This window comes from Mus musculus, chromosome 9 (genome assembly GCF_000001635.26).
Source record: "Mus musculus strain C57BL/6J chromosome 9, GRCm38.p6 C57BL/6J".
In the NCBI taxonomy this organism is placed as follows: Eukaryota; Metazoa; Chordata; class Mammalia; order Rodentia; family Muridae; genus Mus; species Mus musculus.
The window spans coordinates 59,475,348-59,492,716 of NC_000075.6; the positions used below are offsets into that span (position 1 = coordinate 59,475,348).

General features: G+C 40.4%; 1 protein-coding gene and 1 long non-coding RNA gene across 5 annotated transcripts in view; both read right to left on the reverse strand.

Moving 5' to 3' along the window:
• Arih1 (ariadne RBR E3 ubiquitin protein ligase 1) overlaps window positions 1–12,839 on the reverse strand; it is a 99,633-nt gene extending 86,794 nt beyond the window's left edge. The window contains exon 1 of one of the 4 annotated variants that reach the window (NM_019927.2): window positions 10,632–11,027. In NM_019927.2, the coding sequence (NP_064311.2) occupies window positions 10,632–11,000 (369 nt within the window). In that variant the 5' untranslated portion in view covers window positions 11,001–11,027. The other 3 variants (XM_006511140.4, XM_006511141.2, XM_011242739.2) reach the window with 3 other exon arrangements.
• Gm20199 (predicted gene, 20199) lies at window positions 2,398–6,394 on the reverse strand. The gene has a single exon (NR_045640.1). It is a non-coding gene; the product is annotated as a predicted gene, 20199 (long non-coding RNA).
• Window positions 12,840–17,369: the final 4,530 nt, after the last annotated feature.

A 17,369-nucleotide genomic window follows, 5' to 3' on the forward strand; every position in this document is an offset into this window, starting at 1 on the left:
GCAAATAGAACTAAAGTTAATATGTAGCTGACCTTGAAGTAAGATTATCCTATATCAGACATGTTAGTCATTTAGTAAGGCAGAATCAGAAGTCTGAAGATGCTCTAATGCTGGAGGATGGAGGAAAGTCTCAAGCCAAAGAATAGGTGCTATCTATTAGTGGAAAATGACAAAAAAATATATTCTCCCCTTAATCTTCCAGAAAAACAAGCTACTGACACCCTGAGCTTTAGCCTACTGACAGCTAATTCAGATTTCTAACTTTCAGTACTCCTAGATAATGAATTTGTATTTTAAGCCACTAAACAATTTATTAGAGCAACAATAACAGCCAGGCAGTGGTGGCACCCACCTTTAATTCCAGCACTCAGGAGGCAGATCTGAGTTTGAGGCCAACCTAGTCCAGAGTGAGTTCCAGGATAGCCAGAGTCACACAGAGAAACACACATGCGCACACACACACACACACACACACACACACACACACACGACAACAATGGGAGGGGGGAAGAGAAGAAGGAAGGGCACAGAATAAATAAGTAGTTTCTTATAAAGTTGAATTTCAATAGGTATCTCAAGAAATGGTCTACCTTTGTTCTCAGGATATTTGCTGATTCAGGACTACACAGGGCCTAAAAACACTAAAAGTGCAATCTCTGAAATAATGAGTGATAATTTCAATTATTTAAGAGAGGTAATAATGAAAAAGTATGGGACAACTCTATGGTAGCACATCACCTTTAATCCCAGCACTTGGATGACAGAGGCAGGAGGATCTCTGAGTTCCAAGACAACTTGGTCTACAAAGTGAGTTCCAGGACAGCTAGGCCTACTCAGAGAAACTCTATCTTGAAAATCAACAATAAGCAAACAAACAAAAAAGGAAAAATATGAAACTCTAGGGAAGGGACTCTCAGAACACTCTAGGGAAGAGACTCTTTAGAACACAAGTTCAACAGGACACTTAGCCTTTCTGGTTAAAGTACTCATCTTCCACTAAAAGAACCAAGCCTAGAGAAGAATATTGCCCTTTCTTAAGGAAATCTACTGTCTTAGTACATAGAATTTCTAAAGCACTATAGACACAATATATGGCACACTATAAAATATCTAATGACAGAATCACATTACCAAAATCCAAGAAGGAAAAAAAAAAAAAAAGAAAATGGCAGTATGAAGTGACTCAGCTGATCCACATACTAGACATACTAAATTTCACCTGCATATCTAGGAACTTCAAGCAGTTTGGAAGTGTGGGCTATGATCTCAGCTCTCAGGAGCCAGAGACAGGAGGGTCACAAGCTCAAAGCCACCCTAAGCATTGTACCGAGACCCTGTCTCAAAATTTAAGCTAAAAAAAAAAAAGATAAAGTGTGGAGGCAAATCAAATGTCTATAACCCCTGCACTTGGGAAGTGAAAGCAGGAGCCTAAGCAAGAGCATTCACAGCCATATAACTTCACAACCAGTGGGAGGTACAACGAGATCCTGACTCAATATAAAACAAAATGGTTTTGTTTCTGTTTTTTCAAGTGACAGTGCACTTTGCCTAGCATGCATAATGCTCTAAGTTCAATCCTTAGTACCTAGAAATCTTGTAAAAATAACCTGTATGGCTAAACTGAGTCTGATGACCTGAATTTGATCTCTGGAATGTACATAAAAAAGCAGGATGTTGGGCTGGAGAGATGGCTCCAAGGTTAAGAGCACTCACTAGCTGCTCTTCCAGAGGTCCTGAGTTCAATTCCCAGCAAGCACATGGTGGCTCACAACCATCTGTAAAGAGATTTAGTGCCCTCTTCTGGTGTGCAGGCATACATGCAAGTAGAAAATTGTATACATAATAAATCTTTTTTTAAAAGCAAGATATTGTGCTATTCATATATAATCCCAGTACTCCAGTGACAGAGACAGGAGAATTGCCTAGGAAAGCTCACTGGCCAGCTAGCCTCAAGTATGGAAAAAAGAACCTACCCCAACAAGGTTGAAGGAGAAACTGATTTCCAAAGTTGTCCTCTGATCGCCACATAATGCTATGGCACTCACAAGCATAAACACAAGGTAGTCTAAAATGGAGCAAAGCACAAAAGTACCTGAGAAGTCATCGGTAGAACACTGCAGTTTATATCAATGGATCAAATAGCAGGACGGGCATGGGACAATATATTCTAATATTTGGTAGGCAGATGCAGGAGAATCACTGTAAGTTCCAAGCCAACCAGAGCGATATATAATGAACCCCTGTCTCAACAAATCAAAAACAAAGAAGCAAACAAAAACAAATAGAAATTTGAGAGTGGAAGCTGTAAGTATTTCTCTCTGGAAGAGAAGTCAGTGATTTTAACCACTGAACCTTCTCTCCAGGTCCCTAAAATGTACTTGCTGGATTTTTTTTTTTGGAAGTTCTTTGCATTTTAAGGTTGTTGGGGTACTGAGGTATAAGAATCACAAATTCAAGGCAAGCTTGGGTTAAATAGCAAGTTAAAGCTTGTCTGAGCTATTTATAGTACAAAACCACTTTCTCAAAAAACAAACAAGCATGGCTAAAGATGTACCTCAGGGGAAAATGTCAGCCTATCAAGTGCAAGGCCCTGGCACTACATGCACACACAAGATACTCAAAAAAATGATTGTTGTTTTCTGGGTTCCACTGTGAGAATGGTGTGGAGGGCTTTTGTTTTTGTCTTGTTTCTTCCCTTAGAGGAGCATTGTGGCACACATCTATAATTCCAGCAGTCACAAGGCAGAGATGGGCAGATCATTTCGAGTTTGAGGCCAATCTGGCCTACATAGTGTTTCAGGACAACAGCCAACACTTCATAAAGAGACCCTATCTCAAAAAAATTTTTTTTTGTTCCTCGTCCTCAAAAGTCAAAAAAACTCCATTAATAAGCCCAGTCAGTATTTCCTTTGCATTTATTCCTGAGATAACATCAGATCTTTTGACTATGGGCATGTTTATTAGTTTTGGAAGTTCTACCATCCTCCTTTACTTATGTTCTTCTGAGGCTCTAGCCACACATATATTAGCACTTTCTGTTAGTTCTTCTGGGTTTATTGGCCTGCTATCGGCCTTTTCTCCATGCTTCAGTTTGAATAATTTCTATTGACCTCTTTTGTCTAATGTGCTATTAAATGCATCTTAATTAGTGCTTAATTTTAGATACTGTATCTTTCAATTTAAGTTCCAGGGGATGCAAAGCCCTCTCTGATATTCCTGGACATGTGTTACACAGACATACACACAGGCAAAACAAACATAATAGTTTTAAAATATCAGGCTTTAAAATTATTTTTTATAAGTTTGAAATATAGTTTAGTGACAGAATTTGTCTTGAATGTTCCCACCTCCTGCCCCAGAAGAAAAGGAGGAAAAATAAAACTAGTTAGAAAAAGTTTTATGGACTCTTATATTAAACCAAGAATTCTTCTGAGTAGTACTACTGCAATAATTAAAATGAAAGAAAGCCCCTATTATCTCCTGGTCATGTCATTTCACTATAAAGCCAGAACACCAAAAGTCAGTACATTACGTTATTAACCTTTTTAAGAATTCTATCTCATTCCTAACAATCTCTGGAAATACTGGTTCATAACATTATGCATCTTCCAAATGGTAATGTATTTTTATTATATAGTTTTCCAATACAAGAAAGCTATTTCACAAAGGCAAATAAAGATTCTCAAAATTGTAAATCAAATAAAACTCAAATTCAGCAACGTTTTAGCTCTTTTCCTTGAAACAGCTAATACATTCTGTTTAAAGAAAAATATGTGTGATAAATATTTAAATGACATAGTTTTTAATACATCTTCCAAGTAAAAATGCTACCCCTTCAGCATTTAGCTAATAAGTCAAAAGTTGAGCACAATTTTTTTTATTTAAAATAATCATCCTACTTTAGTTTGTAGAAGAATTTTATGCATACCTCTCATTTTATCCCACAAGCTGAGAAGATGTGCATTTACAACATAAAACTAGCAAGCCAAGTATGGTGGCATACACACTTGTGACCCCAGCACTTAACAGGCTACATGCAGGGGAGGGAAACTAGTTCTAAGGCATCCTGATCTACATAATGAGTTCCAGACCAACTTGGACTATGCAATTGCAAGACCCTGTCTCAAAAAACAGAAGGAACTGGTATTGAACTTAGACTCATTAATAAGTGAAAGTGTGTGTGGTGGGGAAGAACATAATGAATTACCAATTTATTAGAGTAACTCTTGCTAGGTACCTTAAGTTTTATCTACTCACTGCTTCTACACCATGAATAAATGTCAAAACATTTATAAAGAGAAATAACACCTTGTCAAACAGCTTCTTTGTGGACAATTCTTTGAAAATCAACACTGGAATAAATCAACTGGTAATACCATTATGTCAGTTCATAAAAAGAGCCAAGAAATGACACACAAGTATAAATGTTACATCTAAAAAGGCCTTTAGGCTAGACATGGTGATGCACACCTTTAAACTTTGCTCTTAGTGGGCAGAGACAGACAGATCTCTATGAATTCAAGGCCAGTCTAGTCTGCACAGGAAGTTTCAGGCCAGCCAGGGAAATATAGTAAGATCTAGTAGCAAAAAAGAAAGATTAAATTAAGGGGCTTTTAAAGGTTTGTACTCTTAACCAGTAGTGGTAACACATCCCCCCTTTAATCCCAGCAGAGGGAGGCGGATCTCTGAGTTTGAGGCTAGCCTGGTCTACAGAGCAAGTTTCAGGCCAGTCAAGCTACATAGTGAGACCTAGTCTCAAAACAAAACACCCCAAAGATTAAATAAGGAGGCTTTTAAAAGCTTGTCCTCTTAGCCAGGAATGGTACCATACCCTTTTAATCCCAGCAGAATCAGGTGGGTCTGAGTTTGAGGTCAGCCCAGTCTCCAAACAAGTTCGAGGACAGCCAGAACCACACACAGCAAAAACCTGTCTCAAAACCTATCCAAAAAATTAAAAGCTTCTCTCTTAGAATTTAAACATTGTAGTCTTAAACTATTCACATTTGCAGCATTTAGAAACCATAAATTAATTTACTAGTACTTGAAAAAAATCTTATTTGGCTTCCTTTGGTTTACAGATTATCTGGTAAATAAGGAAACATTTCAAAATGTTTCCCTAGTATTTTTCTGTCAGACTATGTAAGTATGCTGTATGTTGTGCACACAAAGACCAAGGAGTTTCAGCTTTCACCATCAAAGCCCTCATATTTAGTCAAGTAGAAAGACTTAGATATAGAGATGGCTATAACAAGCTCTTGTGGGCTACACAAAATATCCATATAAAGCACTAAGCAAACAAGGAAGCACTGAAAAGGTAAATAAAGAGACCCCAGAGAAAGATAAAGAAATCCTTAAGCAGTTTAAGAGAAAAGTTATTACAAGAAGTAATAGCATGAATAGAAACAAGAAACTTTCTAAGTGTATTATAATTATAAGCACTGCAGCAGTCAGGGCTGTGGGAGATTAGGACAGAACAGTTGAGATGGAAAAACATTAGATACTAAAATGGAAACTATGACTGCCATAAGGAATATGAACTATACTTTCAACAACAACAAAATCTCTTTTAGGCAAAAGAATAACTTTTACATGTGTTTGATAGCAGTATGACAGTTGAACTGAATATCTAGAGTCAAGAGCCAAAATAAAATTAGAGGCCCACAATTAGGATTAGTTATTCAGAGAAACTGGAAAAAAAGGTCTGGAAATCAGTCTGACCTGGGCTAACTGGATGGTGGAAAATGTGGAAAATGAAGGAAGGATGACTCTTAATAGTTAAGATTAGGTAAGTTAGTCAAAGTAGAGCTGCCCCTATCTCCCACAAAAGAAAGAAAAAAGTATCTGCCCCAATGTCTCCGTGCTAAGAGAAACACCCATGGTAGTGACTTCTAGTTGTAAAGTCTTGCTAAGAATCAGGAGATACTTGCCTCTATAGTTAGCTTTTTTAAAAATTAGAAAATCATACTGTCAAGCTATTTAGAATCAGTACACTAAGCATTTCTTAAAATTAGAAAATTATGCCAGCTGGCGCATGCCTTTAATCCCAACACTTTGGAGGCAGAGGCAGGCGATTTCTGAGCTCGAGGCCAGCCTGGTCTACAGAGTAAGTTCCAAGACATCCAGGGCTACACAGAGAAACCCTGTCAAAAAAAAAAAAAAAAAAAAAGAAAGAAAGAAAAAAATTATACCTAAAAGATATACTGTCAAGTAATTGGAACTGACAATATCTGAATTGGAAGTATGATTTTTTTTTAATTAAGCCTGAGGAAAGTGTCAGTAATTATAGCTATTTTTAGCTAAATAAAACGTCTCAATATTAAGGAAATATTACTAATATTTCAGTTTTGTGTATATTTGCCAAAGCATATGTGTATCAAGTCACTTCTGAAACTCCCTTTAAAACGGATAACAAGAGGAAAGAAAAACAGCTACTGAACAATGTGTGCACTTTGAAACATGACATGGGAAAACTCCTCTAACAATATATGGCACTCCTTATTTAAACTCTAAATCTTAGCCTGAAAACCAGACTTAAGTTTTCAAAGTAAAGCTCTGAAAAGTTGACTTGCCAGAAAAGCTCAGGAACAACTTTCAAGCTTTGTTCTAAACTTCCATATTATCCAGCAATTTACCTGGTCATCTACTGCTACACACTGTAAGACATTTATCCTGAATTAAAGTTGAAAAAAAGAACATTTTTGGAAAAAAATTCAATTATATGATTGCAAAAGTCTACCTGACTGCTCAAAAGAGCAGGCTGTTAGCTGGGCATCAAAGGCAAGTGGATCGCTTGAGTTCAAGGCTAGCCTGGTCTACATAGACTCCCAGAATAGCCAGGAATAATACATAGAAAGACCCTGTCTCAAAAGAAACAAAAAGAAAAGGAAAAAAAAGAAGAAAAAAAAAACTTTTAGACTTTGAACTAAAAACAATCAAGACTGCTACCATCATCAAGGGTTCCGTAGGATCCAGCCAGCTTAAATTAGAAGCATGATCACTTCCTGATCCAAAAAGTAGCATTCATCAAATGCAGCCTAAACATATTCTTGTTCTACTTATTACATCACCTTATAGGAAAATTAAGCTGTTTATAGATATTAATGTAGTTAACATGTAAAAGGAAAATAACAACAACAAAAAGAGTGGCTGGAGAATGGTTTAGCAGATAACACCAGATCCTCTTGCAGTACAAGAGTTCACTTCCCACCATCCATCTACTAAGGGCAGCTCACAACCATGGGTCACACTACAGCTCTGGGGATCCAGCGCCCTCTTCTGGCCTCTGCAGGCACCCACATACCCACACATAGACACAATTTAAATAAAGACCTTTTTAATTTTTTTAAAAAAAATACAAATAAACAAAAAAAGTAGTAGCTAGCTAAAACAGAGAGTGCACCCTGTTGTAGTTAGCACTTGATGTGTATGACACATTTGTAGTCCTGGAACCCAAGAAGCTGAGGCAAGACCATCACTGGAGCCCAAGAGAAACGAAAAGAAAAGGAAAAGGCCTTGGCAATACAGGGAAATTTGATCTCAAAACACAAATGAAATAAATTAAAAAGCATGAAAAGAGGGGAAAGTATAAATACATGCTATGTCATAAACAGAATGATGATATAGCATGAGTTCCAGGATGCCCTGAGCTGTGCAGTGAGACTCCTGTCTCAAAAATACATATAATGAATATATTAAGTCCTGGGTATAGCTCAGGGATAGAATACTTGCCTAGCATATGCCAGGCCCTGAGTCACACTACAGGAGAATTCAAAGTCAGAACTATATATAAAAGGGTTTTGTTGTTGTTGTTTTCTGTTTTGATTTTGTTTTTGTTTTGTTTTTTTGAGATAGGGCCTCACTATGTAGCTAGCTCTGGCTGTCCTCTAAAGCAATATATTATAGATCAGGTTGGCCTCAACTACAGAGATTAACCTGACTCTCCCTCCAGAATGTTGGTATTAAAGGCCTGCAACAATATGCCTCCCTCCTCAAAGCAAAAATTTTAAATGACTATATGATAACAATTAGGCAACTAGTTTAACTTGAAAACACTTAACACCATCTCAATCCCTTGAAAATGAGCCTTTCACTTTAATTCTACAAGTGGACTTACACGAAGAAATAAGAAAATATTCTATGTCTGACCTCTGATATGTATACTTTTAAGTTAAAAACTATAAAAAGCCAGTAAATAGATTGGCTATACAAATTAATGTGCAATCACTAAGTTCTTTAAAAGAGTAGTTATTTATTAGAGAAAGTTCTTCAGAAATTCTTTCTGGTTTTTCTCCCCACTGAAAACAAATTACACAAAACCATTCTGGTTTTTGTTTGTTTTTTTTAAATATGTATGGCTATGTAGGTTCCAGTAAACTAGCTACAGCTCAAATTTTGATGTCTCTTGGTAACTTACTTAGTAAAGTTTCTCTTTACTTGTGAGATTTTTTTTTTCTTACAATGTGCCTGTACATCCAAGCAATGCTTTGAATTTAAATAACCTAAAACAGAATCAAGCCTAGTTTAGATGTATAAGAATACTAGCTCAAGGAATGATGGTCTGGGATATATCCTACCTTTGCCTTGACTGGTATTTCTAATTATAAACTTTCAACAAGGGATACATGCTCGGGTGTTCATGAATGCTACTTAAGAACAGTATTACTCATAAATGCTAAAGTAATAAATCAAGAAAATATGGAAAAGTACGACACTACCCCCCTACCCCCACCAAAATCCCCAGTTTTTATAGGTCTTAGTAGTTCATCAGCATTCATTCTTATCTAAAACAAGAAAGGATAATGTCATGCATAACAGCTACCTGACTGGTAACTGAGATAAATCTAAGAACTGACAAAACTGGATGAGATTTAACTAAAGTAAAATACACACTTTTAAGTCAAAAAGTTATTTTTGAGAATATCTTTGATTTATTTCAAAACATAATTTTAATGCCAGTAAGCTAGGTAAGTTTGATGATTTAATATAATTGCATGTAAATAAAAGCAATTCAAGTTTTAACCAAATTCCTTGCTAATGCAATTTTTTTGTTTCTTTAAAAAAAAAAATGAAAGAAAGAAATCTCAATTAATTATATAAAAACTAGAGCAGTGAAACTTAACTGACTTCTACAATCCTCCCATTTATTTTTTTATTGAAAAATGCACCATCATCTACAATGAAAATTGAGTTTCCACTACCAACAACACTAGATGAGATTTTTCCATTACACCAAACACATTCTTTAATGCCTACAAGGTTTAATCTGCAAAACGGTGCCTTCTGAATCAAACCATAAACATGTTAATAATGGAAAGTCAGCAAGTAGGCAGTAACACTGATAATCTGTCCATTCTAAAGTTAAGAAGCAATGTGCTTAAAAAAAAGAGTAACTTCTTGTTCATATGTAGTTTCCTTCCATGTAGCTACTATTTTCTAAAAGTTAAAATGAATCAAGATTTCACTCTGATTTTTCATTTTTCCAACATTTTTCGAGGCTGACCCTAGAGCCTCGAACTTTTTGCTCTACCACTGAGCTGTTATTATCTCCAGCCCTCTTTTTACTCTATCTTGAGAGAATCTCACCAAGTTGCCCGGGACAGCTTTGAGCTCACTCTGTAGTCCAGGTAGGCCTTGAACTTGCCACCATCCATCTGCCTCGACCTTCTAAGTAACTGAAATTTCAGACTTTCACCACCGGGTCCTATGTTATCTTTACTTTCCAATCATATCCCATTTGTAACAACTTTTCCCCCAAACAAATGTAAATTTATTTCCTAAAGCTCAAAAATACAAAATCGGGATGTATATAGCGTTAAATAGGATGCAGTTTCTGGTCTGAAGCAAGTTTAACTTCTATGCACGAAACAGAAACCTTCAGAGAATAGAGTCCAGAAGCCGGAATGCCTCTACTTTCTAATTCACAATAGAGTTTTGTCCAATTAGACAACACTGTGTTTTATTGTTGCCGAAGCTGCAAGGGTGGGTAGGGGATCTGCAATAACTATTCCAACAGCTTCCATCAAGTTACTTGCTACCAATGGAAGAAGTAGCAGTTAGGTCCCAAAGAAAACATACTCCTCCCACTCCCCCAAAAATGTAGGCATAAGCCTCACCATCAGAAAATAAGGTCCATCAGCACCTCTTCCGAGAAATAGTTCCCTTCCCCCACCTTTAAGTAGCCACTTAGGACTGCCAAGGAGATCCATTTCTTTATTAGCCGGTGCCCACTTGGAGCAATCATACACTAAAGCTGCTCTGAAGGGCCTGCCCTAATCCCATCTGAAACTGCTCAAAAGACTCAAGGGCTAGGGATAAACCTTGAGAAAAGGGCCGGGTTCTTTCTGACACCTCTTTCACACTCACCACCTCACCCGCCTCTAGCCCGCCCCGGTATCCCATCCTCCGGCCGTAGTCATGCAGGAACTGCCGGCCATAGCCGCTCAGGCAGCCCCAGGCCTCCGCCATGCCAGGACTCCGGGAAGCACCGCCCAAGCGCACCTCCCGACCGGCCGGCAGGGCACACAGGCCCGTGACGAGCCAGGCCCTGGCCTGCTCTTCGGCGCCGCACAGGCCGCCTTGGGTCCGCTCCCTAAGCCGGCTCCGGGGCCAGATGGCGTGGCGGGGCCCCTCACCTGGATGACCTCGTTGACCTCCCGGATACATTCCACCATGTGCTGCAGGATCTGTTCGGCCGTGAGCACCTCGTAGCGGTAATCCTCCTCCTGCTCGTGTCCCGGGCCGCCGCCGCCACCGCCACCGCCGCCGCCGCCTCCCGGACCCAGAGCGCTGCCGCCGCCACCGCCAGTCTCCCCGCACAGCAGTCCGTCTCGCTCCCCGCCGACGCCCAGCCCGGGCTCCACCAGCTCCACCTCGCCCAGATCCAGGTTATCATCGTCCGGCTCGTCCTCGTCGTCGTCCTCCTCCTCCTCGGCGCCGCTGTCCTCCTCGCTGCACTCCTCGTCCTCGTCGAACTCGTAGTTGTAGCCCTCGTCCGAGTCCATGGCGCGACGCGCGCGGGCCCGGCAGACGCTGGCCGCGGCGCGGAGAGGGCGGGGACGCCGAGGCCCCGGCTCTCGCTCCGGCTCCGGCTGCCGTCCGGACGCAGGCCTGGTTCCGGCCCCGTGGGCCGCGGCTGCTCCCCGCGTGCGGCGGTTGGAGGCGGGCGGTGGCGGCGGCGGGGAGGGCGCGGAGCAGGGCGGGAGGGAGCGCGGGGGCCGCTTGCTGCCGGCCTCAGTCAGACGCCGCTCCGCTCCGGGCTCGGACGGAAAACAGTCCCCTGCGCCACCTCCGCGGCCGCTGCTACCGCTACTGAGCCAACAAAGGGGCGTGCGTCACCGCGCCGCGCTACGTCATCGCGTCGGTCCGCTGCACGTCACCGCGCCACGCCCCTTGGCCCCTGCGTAGTATTTGGGGAGACCCCACGGCCGAGCCTGAGCAGGACGGGAGCGCGGCGGCGCGGCGGTGGCCCGGAGACACTGGGAAGCTGTGGCTCCTTGACGTGAGGAGGCTGGGGCCTTCCGGTCGTGGGGAGGAGTCTGGGGAGCGCCCAAGCGGAGGTTTTCTCCGAGGACCTTTCTCGCTTCCGGGCCTCACAGGCACATCTGACACGCCCTGGCTAGTTCCGGGAAGCCGGTAGCTGTGCTGCTAAAATTCCGGTTGCCCGAGTTACTGCCTGGAAGGTAGTAGTACGCGGAACCTCCAAGTTGGGTGACAGGTAGTTGGAGTGTTGCTGTCCACTCGTGGCTCTACAGCGGTTCTTGGGTCCCCCTGATGTGACGTCATAGTAAAGACTCAGTTCCTGAACTCATCTTGACAAGCACTTCTTGAGGGTCCGGAACAATGTGACAGTCCTGTTCCTCAATTAAGGCCATCAATTCCTCAATCACTAAGGGCCTTCCATAGATTAGTGCTCATTACCACAGAGTCCTAGTACCCAGATTATAGCGGAGGCACCCGAGACTCTAAAAATAAAAGTGTATATACCTTGTGGTGGCATACACCTGTCCAGCATGCACAAAGGCCCCAATTTCAGTCCCCAGCAATGGAGCAGAGAGGTTTTCTGATACATAATAAATCTTACATTTTATGTAAATTACAGTGATAATTCCAGGAAACAGTGCAGGCAAACCACATCTACAAAGACCAAGAGAGACTGCTTATCTGGAAATAGTGCAGAAGTGAGCTGGGTTGATGGATGGCTATTTCAACAGAGGAGGAGAGGAAGATGGCCTTGGGTCAAAACAGAAGGTTCACAATAGTTACAAGGCTGAAGTTTAAAACTCAATCAGTAAATGGGAAGTATTGGGCAAATTAGTTAGAGGTCATGACAAAGCACTTAATGCCTTTCCAAGACTGGGTTTATCTTGTTTTGTTTGCTTTAGACTTAATACCTTGAAAATAGGACACCAGAGCCAGGAAAGTGTTTTGAAGGAAGTAGAGGCTTAAGAGACCTCCCTCTTCCAGTAACTTGAAGGATTGGCCAGTCTGAAAATCTATTAAAGCTGAACCCTTAATAGATACAGTACTTAAGATATAGATTCTGTTTAGAAATTGCCTTTGAAAAAGTGGAAAATATATAGATACATACTTATATAATGTCTATGTCTATTTTGTTTTCAAATGATCGATTTATTTCTTTACACACACATATTTAAACTGGGTTGAGTGCAAGGCAAGTGTAGATCAGAAGATAACTTATGGGAATTAGCCCACACTTCACTGTGTAAACTACAGAAGTTGGGTTAGAGTCATCAGGCTACATGGAAAGTGCTTGTCTGTACCTGCTGAGCCTTTCTCGGTTTGTTTGTTTGTTTGTTTGTTTGTTTTTTAAGTAGGATCTCATGTACCCAGGATAACCCTTAACTCCTGACCTTCCTGCCCCTGCCTCCAAATGCTAGGATTTGAGACATGCACCACCATGCCTAGCTCAAATCAAAGCTCTTAACAACAGTTCTGGGTTATCTTGGTCCCTTGAGTCATTGTGTTTCTATTTAGCAATTATAACTTATTGCCACATCTGAGACAAACCACAGACACAAACACCCTTTGTTCTTCTCCATCCTGTTGTGGTATATCTATGGAAATAATTCAGGAATATTTGTGTATTCATTCACTGTTTTATTCTTGTGTTATTTATTCAAATAACAGACAAAAGCAAGTTAAGGAAGGAGAGGATTAATGTTCACATTGTGAGGTCAGTGTCTATCCTGTCAAAGAAGGCATGATGACAGAAGTATAAGGCAGTTATTACATTGTATCAGCAGGAATAAAAGAGAGAGATGAACAATAGTTTTTAGATCACTTTCTCCTTATAAGTCTAGGACCCCAGCCTATGGAATGTTACAGCCCAAACATAGGATGGATATCTCTCACCTTAGTTATTGGATCTATGAATTCATAAAGCTGCCCAGAGCTTTATCTCTGAGTAATTCTGGGTCCATCAAGTTGATATTAGCCATAACAATTTTAAGACTCTTAAAAACCCTTTGTGTCATCTTCCTTTAGGTGCTACAGTGGCTGGCCACTACCAGAAAAATGCATAGCAATATGCATGCTAAGTTTCAAACACAAAGCCAGCTGAACCCTCAATACTACTCGACAGTACTGTTAAGTTTTAAATTTTGTTTTCATAATATGACTTCTTTATACCTTAACTAGTTTCCTCGAACTTCCAACCCAGTAGTGTGGGTGGTGGTTCACACCTTTAACACTAAAATCTCAAAAGACTGAAGATTCACGTTTGAAGCCACTGAGAAAACTACCAGCAACAAAATTCACTCCACATTTGCCTTTTCCAATCCTCTCGAGTACATGAGTTTAAGTTATACTAAAATTTGAAAACATCTGAACCATGTTTAAAATTTTATCTTTGAAAATATCATCATCACTGAAATATGCTAAGCAGCTAGATAATATTAAGGGATAAAGCCAGAGAAGACAAACGAAGCAAAGTCCCGAAGAGAATCATAAGCTATCCTAAGAAATTTACAATAGAGCGGTGGGAAGTTTGAAAGGATTTTAAGCAGAAGAGTAAAACAATATGATCCTTGTTCTCAAAAAGATAGTTGGGCCAAGCAGTGGTGGTGCATGCCTTTAATCCCAGCACTTGGGAGGCAAAGGCAGGCAGATATTTTGAGTTTGAGGCCAGCCTGGTCTACAGTGTGAGTTCCAGGACAGCCAGGGCTACACAGAGAAACCCTGTCTCAAACAAAACAAAACAACAGCAACAAAAAAAAAGATAGCTGGGTGCTTCGTAGAGCATGGGCTAGAGCGACAACCGCTAACTATGAAACCATCTCAGAAATCCAGGTGGAGAAAAATAATGGCTTGAGTTCTCTTAAAGCACTGGAGATATGAGTGGTTAAATCTGGGTGTGATTTGAAAATAGGCCCAATATGTTGAGTGACAGAACACCAGTATATTTCTCCATTTCTAACTATAGATACAATGTGAGCCTCCTTACAATCATGGACTCCCTGCCGTGATAAAATTGTTTCTATTCAAACTATAAGCCAAAAAAAAAAATTTTTTTTCCATGATGTTGATCTTGTCAGCTATTATTTGTCACAGCAACAAGAAAAATGCTACAGAAAAATTGGTACCAAGATTCCAACTTGTAAAAGTGCAAATTCACTTCAAAAGATGAGCCTGAGTTGAGAATGCCATGGATGGGCTTCTTCCCTCCCTAGGGAAGCTTTTTTCCTCGAGGTTGGGCAACCAAGTTACACAGAGGCAACTAAAGTGCTATGGTGGTAATAATAATAATAATAATAATAATAATAATAATAATAATGTTTAAAGCCGTACCACATTTAAAGCTGCCAGCAGACTTCAGAAGCATCATTCATGGAGTTGTTTTTGTAGACGTACAGAATTCAAGCATTAAAGAGTCATTACACTACCATTTCCAAAAGCTGAAAAGGCCAGGCGACGTGAAGCAAGGTCTGAGTCCCTACAAGGAGATGACTGCATGAAACTGTCAGTGAAGACTAAGTTACAGTGGAGCCTAGCATAATGGTACACATCTCTAGTCCCAACATCTGAGAGGCAGAAATGTGTAGACCTCTGTGAGTTAGAGACCAGCCAAACCTATGTAGAGAGACCATGTCTCAAAACATAGAAAGAAAGAATAAGAGAAAGAAAGAAAAGTTACAATGGAGACCTTAGGGCCATGGAACATCGTCTGAGGAAAGCTGCAGATAGATAATGAAGACTGCTCAAAAGAAATTCTGCATGTAACTATAGGTCACAGCAATGGAGGGGTAGGACTACCAAGCTTGTTGGAACATAGGTAATGCCAACACAAATCATTATGCTTAGCATGGAGTGGCAGGATTTGTTTTCCTACTGAGTTTTGGTGTTATTTTGGCTATTCTTTCTTCACCATCACCACATTCTTTTAGATTGTGAGTGCTTATTCTGTGCCATTGTGTATATTGGAAATATGTAATTTATTTATTTTATAGGTAATCAGCTCACAATTGCTTTAAGTCTCAGAAGAGACTTTAAACCTTAGAATTTTTTGAAATTTTAATTGACAATATCATACATTTATATACTTAATTATATTTTCACATTCCCATTCCCATTTTTCATCTTCTTCCCTCACCAACCAAAAACCTTCATAGCAGTTTCCCTTTTATGTTTTGTGTGTGGTGTGTGTGTATGTCTCACAGTAGTGGGAGGTTATTTAGTGGAACAAAAGAACACCTTATCAGTAGCTACACTATTGAAGAAAATTACATCTCTCTCAACAAGAGTTGGCTGTTACTTGGGAAAGGGTTTGAGCCTCATGCCTCCCCCCAGTCTATGATGAAAATGATCACAGGTCAAACCGTGTGCAGGTCTTTGAGGATAACCACACTGCAGTTCATGAGTGCCATGACTATGCCATGTCCAGAAGATGACTTTTTGTTACACATCTCCCCATTCTCTAGCTCCTCTATGCATTCCTTCCCTTTTGCAGTGATCCTGGGCTTTAGAAGGAATGATATAGCTGTCCCACTTAGAATGAACCTTTGATGACTAGGAATGGAATGTTATGGTTAAAGTAATGTGTTTTGGTGTAGATTTGACAAGTGGTACACTTGTAATGATCATCTTTGACATTAGGAAACACCTAGTGGACACACCTCTGGGCATGTCTTTGCAATGTCTTCAAGAGAGGCTTAACCAGAGAGGAAAAGCCAACCCAAATATAAGTTGACACCATCCCATGGGCTGGAGTCTCAGACTGAAGAATAAGGGAAGAAGAAAATCCAGCTGAATGCCAACACTCATCATTATCTGCTTCCTGACTACAGAAGCAGTATGATCAGTCACTTCATGCCCTTCCTACTATCGTGCCCTCTTTCCCATTATGTATTACACCCCTCACACCGTGAGCCAAAATCAATCCTTGCTCTCAAAGGGGTTAGAAAAGTGGCTTCTATTGGTCTGATGTAACTGTCCTCTCGGAGGCTCACTGCCTTGCTCTGCCAACCTGGGCCTAGTTCTGGAAACTTCTGACCTCCATACAATCTATTATAGGCCTAGAATGTTTTCAGCCTCTGGGACTTACTGCTGAATATGCTCACCCTTTCTAGTTCTTTCTGAACTCTTTTGGCTGTTTTAACTCAGCTGTTCTGGCTCAAACTCATCGCCAAGCTAACTTATCTAGTCTGGCTTCTCTCAGTTTCTCAACAGCTCTGCTTGGCCTCAAACTAACCCTAGCAATCTCTTCTGATTTTTCTAGCTCCTCATTTTGTAGTTCTTTCTGTCTTCACCTGTGTCTGGCATGTTCTCTCTCTCTCTCTCTCTCTCTCTCTCTCTCTCTCTCTCTCTCTCCCTCTCTCTCTCTCTCTGTAACCTGTCTCTGTACAACTGTTCCAGTAAAACTGACTCATTTCACTTTTTTTTTCTCTATCTTAAGTAGCCCCTTTTTCCTCTCTCTTCTCATGAGAGTTGGGCATATTCTATTGTGTCACATCTGCCAATCAATTAGACATCATTTTCAAACAAGCATGATTCCTTGTACAAATTAACCCTGCCTTCCTTCATTGTTTGGGATTAAAAGTGCATACCAAGGGCAAGTCTATTTCAGCCAGAGGGATTAAAGATGTGTGCCAAGGCTGAGCCACACCACAACCAAAAACAGATTTTTTTTTCAATAAATAACACAATCTTGGGGTTCACAGTATAATCAAATGCCCTTCAGCAAGGGAGAAAAACTTGCTTTAAGTTTGTACATTTATAGAGGAATCAACACTGCCTACAAGATTTAGGGTTAGAGCAACTAAGACAGCACATTGTTTTCTTATTAGGCATCAAGGTAGACTTATTAAGTAAGAATTCCATGTACTAATATTCAAAACAGAAAATCAGAAAGAGCT